This window comes from Oryzias melastigma, linkage group LG1 (genome assembly GCF_002922805.2).
Source record: "Oryzias melastigma strain HK-1 linkage group LG1, ASM292280v2, whole genome shotgun sequence".
NCBI lineage: Eukaryota > Metazoa > Chordata > Actinopteri > Beloniformes > Adrianichthyidae > Oryzias > Oryzias melastigma.
Window position 1 is genome coordinate 29,400,788 of NC_050512.1, and position 13,589 is coordinate 29,414,376.

General features: G+C 37.6%; 1 protein-coding gene across 3 annotated transcripts in view; it reads left to right on the forward strand.

The window, feature by feature from the left end:
* ero1b (endoplasmic reticulum oxidoreductase 1 beta) overlaps positions 1-12,955 on the forward strand; it is a 22,125-nt gene extending 9,170 nt beyond the window's left edge. For 2 of the 3 annotated variants that reach the window (XM_024289920.1, XM_024289921.2), the window contains exons 4-16: positions 375-416; positions 1,375-1,457; positions 2,276-2,349; positions 3,350-3,470; positions 3,809-3,855; positions 4,227-4,238; positions 4,315-4,341; positions 5,367-5,459; positions 5,541-5,787; positions 7,126-7,195; positions 7,606-7,692; positions 9,305-9,438; positions 10,763-12,955. In XM_024289920.1, the coding sequence (XP_024145688.1) occupies positions 375-416; positions 1,375-1,457; positions 2,276-2,349; positions 3,350-3,470; positions 3,809-3,855; positions 4,227-4,238; positions 4,315-4,341; positions 5,367-5,459; positions 5,541-5,787; positions 7,126-7,195; positions 7,606-7,692; positions 9,305-9,438; positions 10,763-10,823 (1,098 nt within the window). In that variant the 3' untranslated portion in view covers positions 10,824-12,955. Of the gene's footprint in view, positions 66-374; positions 417-1,374; positions 1,458-2,275; positions 2,350-3,349; positions 3,471-3,808; positions 3,856-4,226; positions 4,239-4,314; positions 4,342-5,366; positions 5,460-5,540; positions 5,788-7,125; positions 7,196-7,605; positions 7,693-9,304; positions 9,439-10,762 lie in introns of all 3 variants that reach the window. The other variant, XM_036213987.1, reaches the window with a different exon arrangement.
* Positions 12,956-13,589: the final 634 nt, after the last annotated feature.

Below are 13,589 nucleotides of genomic sequence, written 5' to 3' on the forward strand. Positions count from 1 at the left end.
GTCCCTTCTGGCCTGATGATGGACACTGCTCCATCAAAGACTGCCATGTGGAGCCCTGCCCAGAGGTCAGAGGTCACTCACAGCCACATGGTCTTCATGCAGTTCAACTTCTGTCACATTATTTTGCTGATCAAACTTCAAACTTGTTATATCATGAATTGATTGCTGCATCATTTTTTATTTTTATTTATTTCTTTTTTTTTCATTTGTTTATTTTAAGTAATCAAATTAAATAAGACAAATGAAATGTATATCTATACATAGATCTATCAAACATAGTCATGAATTGATTGGAAAAAAAAAAAAAAAGTTAATCAAGATAAAGAAACGCATTATTTGTTCTGTTAATGTCTTTTCTGATCTGTGTCCTACAGAGTAAAGTCCCCGATGGTATTAAGTCTGGAAACTACAACAAGGTAAAACCAGATAACAAATATATTTACTTATAAATTCAGAATTTAAATTATGTAAATATTTTCTTTTTTAATTTCTTCAGAACCTGTAAAAAAAGGCAGCTTTTCTACTACAGAATCTTCTGGAATTATTGTTTTACCTCTTGAAAAGTTACAGTATGTTAAAGATTTTATGTTTAAGCATCACTGGTGATGCTGTAGGTGTTGAAGGGTTAAACTAACTAAAAATAAAGACTATTAAGATGATGGTTTATCGAACTCTTAGTGAATCGTGCTGCTTATTTCCTTCATTCGTTAAGGTATCAAAACAAGATGAAATCAAATGTATTTTTTTGTTCAGTTTTACTACACTGTGCCTCCATAGACTAATTAATAGTCAATTAGTCGACTAATCCAGACCAAAGACTCTTAAAAATGGAACCCTCCCTTCTTGACTCTCAGCCTTAAGGGGTTGAATGGGGAGGCTAAACCACCTTATGGGTTCTGAGCGCGGCTGTGTCTGCAGCGATTTTCTTTAAATATGTCCTCCATCTTTATTTAGTTTACTATTTTTATTATAAGACAACACACAATGAAGCCTAAAACTTTTATGGAGTGACTAATTAGCCTGGAGTTACAGCTACAGTTTCAGTTTTTACATGTGGCCAACAGGAATTTCTATCAGTTTTTGTGCTTTGTAGCACCTGCAAATACATGCAAATTTAATGTGATGTTATTTATCTTTTATGATGCAGCTATTGTTGTTTCTTTAGCTCTCTGACTTCCTTGATTTCACATTTTGACCAAAAAAGAGATTTAGGAAGAAGTGAAAACAAAAAACGGGTTAAAAAAAATCATGCTGTTTTTATGGTTATCATAGAAACACATGTTTGACAGAGCTAGTCTCCATTTTCTGATACTTTTGGAGCAAAATCATGCAAAATCTTCTGCCGTTTCTTTGACTCTAACTGTGATGTTTCAGTACTCACAGCCAGCCGGCACCATGTCAGACGTGCTGCAGTGTGAGCAGGCCAAAGAGCTGGGAGCCATCAACAGCACCCTGAGGTGAGAGCGCAGCCCCCCCCTTTCATCTGTCATCTTCTATTCAGAGCGAAAAACGCTTCTGCTAAAACGTTACTTTTCTTACAAACAGCAGCTACTGTAGATCGAGCTGATCAGACTTTACAACTACTACAAATTTGCTGGGAAACAAAAGCTGCTCGTCTGGTAAAACAGGAAAATCTGAAAATAAAGTCTGTTGTGTAAAAACATGTATGTAGACTTGTTAGTGGGGAGTTTTCTGCTTCAGACTTGCCTTTAAAACCAGATGAGAGTCCAGGAAACGGCTTCAACGCATTAAGACGTTCTCTGAGGATCATTAAAACTCAAATGTGTTATTTCTATTTTATTATTTTTACTTGTGACTCTTTCTTTTGTTCTCTTTTTAAATTAGCCTGAGTCAATCAGATGATTAAACGATGTTATTGTTTATTCAGAGAAAAAAAAAAAATCTAGATTTTGGTTAATACAGAACAGTATACTTTTACCATAACACTTTTGTAAAATGTATGTATATATTTTAAAATTATATTAAAAGTTTGGTGGAAATTTGAAAATAAAGTTTAGTTTGAGAGTCAAGAGAAAAAGTTTGGGTGCATGTTTTTTCTATCCTCCTAAATCTGTTAAATAAATGTTAAGAGAAAAGTAAATACTGAAAGTTTTACATCCAGATATGATCAAAAACGGGTTTATTCAGTTCCCAAACCTGCATGTCTGTTGACTATATTAGCTTGTTAGCTTTTCTTTTATGTAACTATGCAACATTTGCTGCCTGTCATGGATTGTATTTTTCTTTCTTGATTCTCTTATTTTTTCTGCTACAGTAACCAAAGTAAAGAGGCTTTTGCTGATTGGGCAAGACACGACGATGCTCAGGATCACTTTTGTGAGCTGGATGGTGAGAAGCATTATTATCACTGTTCTTATTTTTACACTCTTGTATGTTGAACATAGATTTTTTTAAAAATCTTTTTATCTAAAGTACATTGAGGTCTTCTATGAGGAATTGTGCTATAAAATGTGTGGTAGAATTATTATTTTTATCAAAGATGATTAAATATGCCAATTTCCACTTGATTTTGGTGCTTGTTTTCAGCCAATCACAAACAAGCAATTGCACACACTCTTCTTAGAAAGTGTGGTGGCCGCAGATTATTGATCTTATGATGAGCCTGCGAGCTGGTGACAGTCCAAATGCGACCCATGGACCGGGCTTTGGGCATGCCTGTCTTATAGCCAACTAGGGGGCGACCCTTTACCATGCTATAGACAAGCCTATACCCCCACGTTTTTCTTAAGCCTTTCAGAGTAAACTATATCCATTTAAATGATCATATATTACCTTTGGGACACTAAAAAACAAATTATTTATGAAATATGCGTTATTTTTGTGAACTCTTTTTCCAACGGAAGTATAACGACTCAATCTTTGAGGCTCCGCCTTTCGCTCCTTGTTGGTGCCCCCCATTTCATGATGTCATCCTAGAGCAGGCCTCTGCAGCGTGTAGTGTATTAACGCACGCTCACGTTCATGCGTTAATACACTTAAAAGCTTAAAAAAGTTTATTTTGGATGTTGTAAGACCCTTAAATATGGGATTGAAATTGATTCCAAAAAAGTATCTTAGGAGGGTTGCAGTTCAGAAGGTTACTACTAGGACTCATTTTCTAACTTTCTTTATTACATATTTTGTTATTCTGGTACAAAGATTTCTCAAGCTTAAACAACTAACAATTGATCTCTAATTGTTAGTGTAAATGCAGAAGTTGTAATCTGATTACAGCAGCTGTGTGAGTAATAGGGAGTCGGCTCACAGTTTTTTTATTTAAATGTTCATATTGATGTCCTTCTCGAACACAGCAGGTTCCATTTGCTGTAATGTGTTTCCTGTGTTTCAGACGAGACGTCTCCAGATGCAGAATATGTGGATCTGCTGCTGAACCCGGAGAGATACACCGGCTACCAAGGTCCTTCTGCCTGGAGAGTCTGGAACAGCATCTATGAGGAAAACTGCTTCAAGTGAGGACACAGGCGGGCTGCTTCTTCCTCACACACCAGCAATGCTTTGGATTTTCTACAGCTGTCATATGATATAATTCCACTTTGATTTGTGGTTGAATTCACCATAATTAAGAATAAACCTGAAAACATTTGTGATTTTTTTTTCTTCTTTTAATTATTAATAGCCTTTTTTTTATTGAGAACAGGAATAAAAATGTTCACACTGCCTTTATTTGTAATTTACAAACATTAGAGCACCGATTGTTTGTTTCCTAATAATATCCCAGAGAATGATTTTTTTTTTTGTCATCCTAAAAAAATCCTGATTTCACTTCAGTTTGTTTTTGTACCAACAGACCCAGATCCGTGTACCGACCTCTGAACCCTCTGGCTCCCAGCAGAGGTGAGTCTGAACCTTCAACCTGTGCTGGTTTGTTCTATTCCTGGATGTCACAATGCCTGCTGGGTAATCAAAAAGATGTCAGTGCCTCCAGAAATCTGGGAAAATCCCTCTAGCCTCAAATATTGTGTGTTTCTGAAATAAGTTTATTAAATAAACAGTAAATCTTGTATTTTTATGTCAAAAATATTGTTATGCATTTTAATACTACAACTATCTTATCATATTAGTGTCTGATTCTATTTAGTTGGTGAAAAATCAGTTTTCTCTGTGTTCTGTTTTATATCCAGTAATTATTTTTTTTAAAACTTTTTTATGGACAAGAAACTAAGTTTTTTTTCTCGTTCTTTTTTCTTTTGCTGCTGCGTGTTCAGGAGACGATGATGGTGAGTGAAACACACGTCTTTACATGAACATAGTTTTAATCGTGTTAAACAATCTGCTGTTTCCTCCTTGTTGCAGGAGAAGGTTTCTACGACTGGCTTGAAGGTGAGGCTCTCAGGTTTTGTGCTTCTCCTGATGTTTGTGCGACATGTCTAGTTTTTTAACGCATCAGGAAGGAAGCCGAGTGTTGTTTGTCTGTGTCGGCTGGGATCTTTGAAAGGGTTTCATCACACATCCGGTGGAAGTGGAGGGGGAGAAACCCAATACCAGAAGTGTCGTAACGTCAGTGAAAGACAGAATGTCAAACAGAAGGGAAGAAACAAGAAAAATAATCTGTTTTATTACTTAAACTCTGTAAAACAAATGGCTTTATTAAATTAAAAAAAGAAAGTATTAATTTGATAAAAATATATTTTGTTATTTACATTTATTAAACTTTGCTTGCAAAAACTCTTAATACTACAGTAACACCGCATGTGACGCATTTTCAAGAATGTCCTAAAAGCACCATTTTTTTTAAAGCAGAAAAAAAGGTTCAATATCAACACTGTTCACCCCCTCTTGTGTTCATGTCCAATAGCACTCATCTTTTTAAATACTTGGACAGTAGTTTCCGTATGACTGAAGAAACCAAAGTCAGAATTGAGCAATTTGCCTAAAATGAGGTGCGAGAACTCCACGTTTTAGGCAACAAGAGCCTTTTTACAAAATAAATACAAATAAATCTCATTAATTTTTTTTTAAGCCTAAAAACTACTCTATGAAATCTGCTTCATGGAGTTTAGAAATTCTGCTCCGATTCACTCTAAAAAAAACTTCTCAACCCAGTTACAGTCAGTATTGTAACACAAACTCGATTTGGCTCAATTTTAAGTATATTTAATGTATTTTGAATCATTTCTTGTCTGTTAACATTATTTAAGAGTTAAATAATGCTTAATTATGCATTAATTAACGTTAATAAAGTGGAAAGTCCGGTTGAACTCTCCGTGGAATTAAACTTTATTGGTCTGAAATGTAAGTTTGTTTGTTTTGATTATTTTTTAGCTTTTAAGCAGCCAAACTTCATATGGCGTGACTATTTCCAGCCCTAAAAATGGTTGTGAACTTTAATACTAACCATCTTCTAGGTTTGTGTTTGGAGAAAAGAGTCTTCTACCGTCTCATCTCCGGCCTCCACAGCAGCATCAACATCCACCTGTGTGCGGAGTACCTGCTGGACGGTACGCCCGACATCTCCTTTGATTCACACCTGACCGTCATCGTCAAAGTGTGACGTGAGGAGGTGGCGTTTGTGTTGACAGAGGGGTGGGGCCGGACGGTTTGGGGCCCAAACATCCAGGAGTTCCGGCAACGCTTTGACACGGCCGAGACGAAGGGAGAAGGAACCCGCCGGCTGAAGAACCTCTACTTCCTGTACCTGATCGAGCTGCGGGCTCTCTACAAGGTGGCGCCGTACTTCGAACGAACCATCGTCAACTTGTACACCGGGAACGCCCAGGAGGACGGAGAAACCAAGGAGCTGCTGCTGCACATCTTTAACCAGATCAAGTAAGGAATCTGCACCTCTTCTAACCTGAAACCTCGACAAAAAATCACATGACTGAGGAAATGTTGATCAGCTAGAGCCAAAACCTTCAGTTTTTTTTTTTTTAGCACACCAATTATTCAGACAGACAGAAATTCTCTTTATAGAGCACATTTCCTGATGCAGAACCCCTCAAAGTGCTTTACATAAAATAAATAAATAAATAACAGTAAGAATAATGATTGTGATAAAAGGCTGGATAGCTATAGTATTGCTCGCCATTTTCGTTGCACTGGTAATGTTAGCTTGGGGGTGGGAGGGGCTGTAAGCTAGCAGGAGAAAGTGTTAACAGAGAGCTCTCAGAGACAAAGAGGGGAACTTTCCAACTGAGAGAAGAATTTCTGATGAACTCCTGACACTTTGCAGAATTTTCCCTGAAAACGACAGTTTTTTAAAAATTATTTTAGTGATAAAAATGGCATAAGTATAATTAAAATACCACTGATAATGATTTAAAATGGATACAAAGATGATCGTGGTGCATCTTTAAAGGTTAGGTTAGGTCTTGTGTCGTCAGCTCCAAATTCGAATGTCGTCCTCATAACTCTTGATGACATCACCAGGTGGAAGCATGTTCATATTAAAAAGTGTGGGACAAAGACGGAGCCTTGTGGTACACCACGTCAGTCTGAGCTTCTAGAGGACGAATCGTTTACATTTATAGTAAAATCTCTTTGTGAGATGAGATCCAAACTAACTGAAGACCTCTCCAGTGATTCCAACCATGTCTTGGCTGACATTAGTTACCCAGAATTCCTCACTGTCTGTAACATTTACATGCACAACAATATTCCAGTCTCATCCGTAATAAGACGCTGCCATGAAAACATAATTATTTGATCATCTCATTCCTAAAATGCTGAAATGATTGTATTAAAATTATTCCAGCAAAGTATCAAATAAACATTAGTTGCTTTATTTTTAGAAACTTTTATAAAACTATTCAATTAAATTTACAGGGAACTTGTATTTTTAGGCAAAACCTAACAAAAAACATTCTTTTATCTTTTTTTTTTATTTGCCATTTATAGCGTCGCCTCTTTAATATGTTTGAAAACATGTAAACAGGAATATTCCAGTGACTGTAAAACAAATGATTTTAGCAAGAAAAATAAATTGATTTTAAAAAGGTATGTATGCTGAAAGTATTTTAATCCTTCCGATTCCTGCTGCAGTTATTATTGTCATTTTATTATACACTTTACTTTTGAAATAAAGTTTTCACATTTTAGTTTTCTGAAATGATTTGAACATGTGGTAGTTTCAGGACTTTATCGCTGCATCTTTTTTTTTTTCCCCAGAGCTTTCCCGATGCATTTTGATGAGAAGTCCATGTTTGCTGGAAACAAAATAGAAGCCAAAACATTAAAGGTAAATCCTGCCGGAAGATTGTGTAATAAAGTGATTTTTAAATTACTGTTTTACATCACTTAAGACATTTAAATATTTAAAAAAATGTAAACTAATGTTAAACCAGCAGATGGATTAATGAGAATCTAAATATTTTTTATGAAAAGTGTTTATTTGGTCTCACTTTTAAGGAAATTCAGTCTAATTTAGTAATATTTGGAAATCCATTTTGTATTTTGTGATGTGAATATTTATTTTTACATAATTTAGCCTTTCACTTCTATTTACTGTTTTTCCTCCAGTAAAGTTCAGAATATGCTGCGTTTGTCAAAGTTGTGACTGAATTTATATATATTTATTTAGAGCCAATATGAATGAAATTTATTGGGATGTCTTTCCAAAGATCAGATTTTTTTTTTCTCTTTCTTCAGGAGGAATTCCGTCTGCACTTCAAAAACATCTCCAGGATCATGGACTGTGTGGGCTGCAGTAAATGTCGACTGTGGGGCAAACTGCAGGTGAGTCCGTCCAACCCGCCGCTCCATCGTCAACCTCACGTTTATGTCTGCTCCTCCCTTTTTTAGATAAAACTTTATAAACTTTTTTTGCTGACAACAAACGTGTTTTGTGCATTTTATTTCTGTCAGAGTGAGACTCCTGTGTGCCCTCTTCTTCATCCAAAGGAGTTCTAAAACACATTCAAATCACATAACTTTATTTATTAAGCACTTATCCTACCAAATTAGCACAAAGTGTTTTGCAGAATAAAAAATAATTCGTACTTTTATTGAAAAAGAAAACGGATAAAAATCACGGACAATACCCTCGACCCCCCCCTGCACCCAACATCAATTTTCTTTAAATAGAAATCTAAAGTTTGCCTTCAAAACATTGACAGTTCACTGGAATACGACTATTGTAACTTTTCAAAATAATGTTTTAAATTTTGGCCTAGTTTGGATTCAACAAATATGATGAGCTTTGGGGTCAAAGTATCACAAAAATGTTCTTGTCTTTTATTCAGTTTTAATTTAGATTTTAAAATTGGTAAAAACTAATTCTTAAGGTTTTTGTTTTTGCTAAAATTGAATTTTTTTTGGTACTATTCTGGGAAGTTTTTCAGCTTCATATTAATGTGACAAAGTTTTAAAGCAATATTTTTAAGACATTTCAAAAATTTAATTAATTTCTCCTATTTTGTGCCAACCGTCTGAGCTCAGGGACCGCATTCACCGCCTGGTTCCAGAATTAAGATTTCAAACTTGAATATGAAGACCCTGTACCCATAATTCCCTGCTCCAGCCATCGCTGGCACATCACCACCACACTACAGACGAGAACCAGGAAGACCTGGTTCAAATACAACAAGTGAACATAGAAATAATCAAATTAGGATTATAGCATTTATAAAAAATCCAGTTCTTGTTCCAAAATGACAACAATGTCACTATTCTACTGCAGTGTTATTATTTGATCCACTTTATTTCTTTGTTTAACAAGGATTTTCTGAAAATATATGAATCAATCTAGTTTCATCAATAATATAAAGGGCTGCACTGCATTAGTAAAACATCAGTATTGCAATGATGATATGACTTGTGATACTTGACCAAATAGCAAAACAATTAATACATCATTTCCATTTAAATTATCATTTTTATTTAATTAAATTCAACAGAACTTGAATTATATTCTAAAGGACCCACGTCTACCAGGAGACGAGTATCTAACATGAAAGAGGTCCATCTGTTTGGTCAGATGCAGAAAGGGCTCCATTTCATTTGTTAAAATTGCCATAAGATTATGTTTGCATGTTTAAACATTTGAAGTAACAATTTACTACAATTTAAACCATCTTTTTTGATACTGTGTTGGACCGGCTGAAATTACAAAGCTGATAAATGTGCGATGTATTGTTCAGGCCTAATAATATCCATCAAGGTTTGCATGGCCGCTGTCCATCCCGCCCAGAACAGATGAGCGGCTAAAACAAATCAACTTTCCCTTCAAATCATTTAAAGATTTTTCTTTTTTTTCATTCAAACTGTGTAATCAACCATGGACTTTTCTTTAGGATATTTTCAAGCAGCTGGAATCAAACCCTCCTTTGCTCTTGTGTGTTTTATGTAGACTCAGGGTTTGGGCACGGCTCTGAAGATCCTCTTTTCCGAGAAGGAGATCCAGAACCTTCCAGAGCGCAGCCCGTCGAAGGGCTTCCAGCTCACACGGCAGGAAATCGTTGCCTTAATCAATGGCTTTGCCAGGTAGGTGGTCTCACCGCTTCACCTGGAGGTCCAGTGATGCCTCGGTCGCATGCAGCTTATTTATATACCTGTCACACGAATGAATGAACCGACCGTGATTATTGCGCTGTTTCATCAGTGATTTGTGCGTCTATGTATAATTTTAGTGTGATAAAAGGTCCAGTCCGAATTCTTCCTTTCTCCCTTCGCCTCCATTTTAAGGGGCAGTTAAATTGCTGGAAGCTCCGCGCTAACACTAGCGGACCAGCGATTATTGGTGATGCCATCAAACAAAAGTGACGCCTGAAATATGAGACACTATTTTTTCAGGACTCTGTTTGGAGGGCTAAATGAAGGGGAAGGGAAAAGGGAAGAATTCGGATCGGGCCTAAAAGTTCTACATTGGTGGTACATGCGTGAAAAGTCAGTCAGATAAATGTGGAATGGTTGTGGAAAGCCACAAATTTACCTATGCATCCTGCGAAAATCACACACAATTGTGCAAGATTTACGTAATAATTGCGCATAAACAGCATAAGTTATGCATTAACTGCCTCATTCTGAACTGACCAAAAACTTTGAACAGCTCAAAACCGAATTCATGTAAAAATTAGTCGGCTGAAACCGTCAACGGACATTTGAATGACGAAAGCAAGAAAAATCTATCTATTACGTATGTTACGCACACTGAACGGAATCACGCAACAAACCGTGCGGTGAATTCTCTGCTCGCCTTCAGTCAAAAAACGTGTTCTTGACGCCGCAGCTGCTTGTGGGATGTTCTTCCATCGCTCTCCCCGGTTCCCACATGCACTCCGCTATCTCAACTCCCCGGTTCCAAAGTCTGCGGTTTCCACGGTGTCCGCAGTGGAGCGGGCGAGCCCCGCTGGTCCGGGAGGCTGTCTGGCTGCAGTCAGAGAAACGTGCTCTGTGACAGGACATAAACGCTTGTAGATAGTATTCTACCCGCTGGAAAAGTCGCTGGATAAGTCCTGTGTCCAAAGCTGAGTTCCTGATTGGATGATGTGATGCAGCGACCTGTCAAACTTCAGGTATTTACATTTCGCGCCTCACCGCTCAAATTGAGCTGCCGGCAGGTCTTTGTGCAGCGCCGGTCGCTCACGTTGTGTCGCGGGGCTTCAATCTGGGCCATTGAATAACATTGGAGCTGGCCACTTCTGCCGCCAGAATCACGTTCGGTGTGAATGCACCACAACACATTATTCATGACAGATGTATCGTGAGGTGCCTCAAAGTTCCCTCCTCTACAAGGGACGTCATTGAAATGGAACGTACCATTGTTGTGCTGGTGGTAAATACAACTCGATATGTATTCTTGTTCCAGGTTATCCACCAGTATAAACCAGCTCCATAATTTCCGTCTGATGTTGAAGGAGAAGAGGTAACAGGAGGGGGAACGCTCCAACCGTTCGTCAGCGCTTCATCGCAGCGGCCCGACTTCTCGCCCAAACCAGATCAGACTTCTACTGTGAAGATCAGGCGCAGCAGCGAATCACCTCCGTTCACCTTTATTCTCATCCCAGGAATCTTTTTATTTTATTTTATTTCATCATGACCTGAAGTGAATCATGTTAACTGGTCTGCTTCTAACTGCCTTCATCGGAAAACTGTGTGAATCCTCAGCTGACACTTCTGCTGCTCCCTGAAGTTAATCCCAAAAAAGCTGAAGGAATCGACTGACCAGAAGCGGATCAGAGACGAGCTGGCCTCCTGATGCACATAAAACTGTCCCTATAGGAAGAGACTGAAGCCGCTTTTTCTGTCACTTCCTGAACTTTTTGCGTCAGTCATGTAGGAAAAGATTGTTTCATGGATGGACTCTCTCGCTTCCCTTTCTGTTTTTTCGTCTCCTTTTCCTTTCAAACTTGAGACTTTAGACCGGCTCCTTCCTAAAGATAGTTTCTGTCGTTGTATCGGTTTACCTGGACAAACAGGAAGTAGCAGCCGTTAGCTGCCTGTGAGACGTTTTAGAAACCAAACTGTGTGATCCGACCACACAGGATGCGAGTTCTTCCTGCAGCTGATTCACAGAAGATGGTCGATCTCATGATTAGGATCAAGTTCTGCTTCACCCGTAATGATAATACGAGCTTAAAGATGGCCGAACGTGGACTTTTACAGTTTGTTCTGGTAATTTCAGGGCAGATTTTAGTCTTATATTGAATCGTTGAAGACCTGACAGTCTTTTAGCGACGGATTCTCACAAGTGCTTCATGCTTGTATATAGGAATAGGAAATCACTGAAACATAAACCTGCTTCTGAAAGTTTCCAGAAAGAAAAGTTTATTAATGTGCTTTTTTCTGCTAAGATTTAGGATTTTATAATAGAAATGTGGGCTAAAGATTGAAAATGCATCCAAAAATCTACTCGGTGAGGAGAGTTTGGACCTAAAGAGACCATATCTTATGGTAATGTCGTCAGTAAAGATGATATTGATCCGCTAACTAGCAGAAATTTGTGCTTTGATGCTAAAAAAAGAAATGATTCAACTTCTAGTAAAGTTTGTCCAAGAACCCAATTAATGAACGAAGCAGATCGGAGCGGGTAGATACATCTGTTTGTGCAGAATCGCCTATAGCAGCTGCAGATTATGGACTATATATGTTTTATTTCTAATCATTGAGAGCAGATGCTCATTATTTATGTTGAGAGGAAGTTTTCTGTCTTCTGCTGTTTAAACGATCTTGAAAAAAGATTCACCCGAGCAGGAAAACAAAGGTTCTGTTGGCTGACATCGCTCCTGTGTTTCTTTTTATCCATAGAATCTCAAATTGAGAATATTTCGATTAAGGGGACGGGAGGCTTCCATGCTTCTCAATGACAACTCCACAAACAACTTTTATTTATCCTCCCGACTTGCTGATCTCCCTCATGTTTCTGTTTTCGTGTAAAACATTTGTTGCCTCTATAATGTGCAAAACGACATAAAACAAGCAAAAATGCGTCACCGGTGTAGCGAGATGTTTGCGATGCTGCCTGCATCTGGAGGAGCTGAGCGGAAAGTCAGAAGAAATACGTTTTTCTAGATCTTTACAAAAACAAAAATAGTAAATGCTTCAGATGCTTTGCTCCTAAATAACAGAAAAATCCTTTAAGGCATTTCTTATGCTGGATGGGATGTTTGATGTTGCAAAGATCAATGCAGAAATGAATGAAAGCTGAATTTGGAAAACATGGAGAAAGATTCACTTTTTGTGCTTTGGTTACATCGATGTCATCCTTTTGCTCCGCTGTAAGAAGACATTCTGGATCAGGTCAAGCAGCAGAACTTGACTGACTTTTCCCGAACCGTGTATCCATCTAAAGGGCCAAAGACTTTTTATGTTGCCTTAGTTTTGTTTTCTTGTTTATGACTGTAGGAAGTGTGTGTTTCGTTTGATTTATCCTCCTCTGCTGTGCACCACTTTAGAGCCATGCTGCTGTCAAACCTGTAATTTCTGTGTGTGAGGATCCAGGAGGACGTGGACGTCGGTTTGAAATTGGAAATAAAACACCAGAAAGGGCAGCTTTCCAGAAGTTTATCTCATCACGCGTCTTTCTTTTCTAAATCTTTTATTTTGAAATTCTAAAGTTGCAGCTTCCATGTATTTATTCAAAGAAATATAATTATTTCTGCTGGTGAAGACTTGCATTCCGTCAGGATAGTTCTATTGCAGAAAAAAAGTTGTAAAACGGATCGTTTTGATTTAGTCTTTTCTCTGAAGATGTGTCACTTATCTCAAATATTGCTAATTTACTCGATTAAAAGAGGAAACTTATAAAAACTAAAGTCCAGTTTTAAAAACGTTTTCTGCTATGGTGGATGAGTGAATCTTCTCAGATTTGTTTCTTATTAAAATCCGTCCTCCATTCAGACTCTAGTCTTTCTGAAAGCTACATTAATCTTCTGCTTTGTCAGAAAGTGCTTTGCTTTATCTTCTTACCAAGCTCAAGTTCTTTGATTTCAAATTTACTCTCTTCTAAAAAGAAGGGGTCTGACAATAAATCCCTGGAGAACTCCATTGTAGATGAAGACTCCTCCTTTTAAAGACATCGCAGACAGACGAGACCTAAACCAGTTTGAGGGATTTTCTCTGACATTTAATCAGAGAAGAACTGACAAAACTCAGGAAATAAAATGTTAGAATTACCAGACATTTATTTTGAAAAT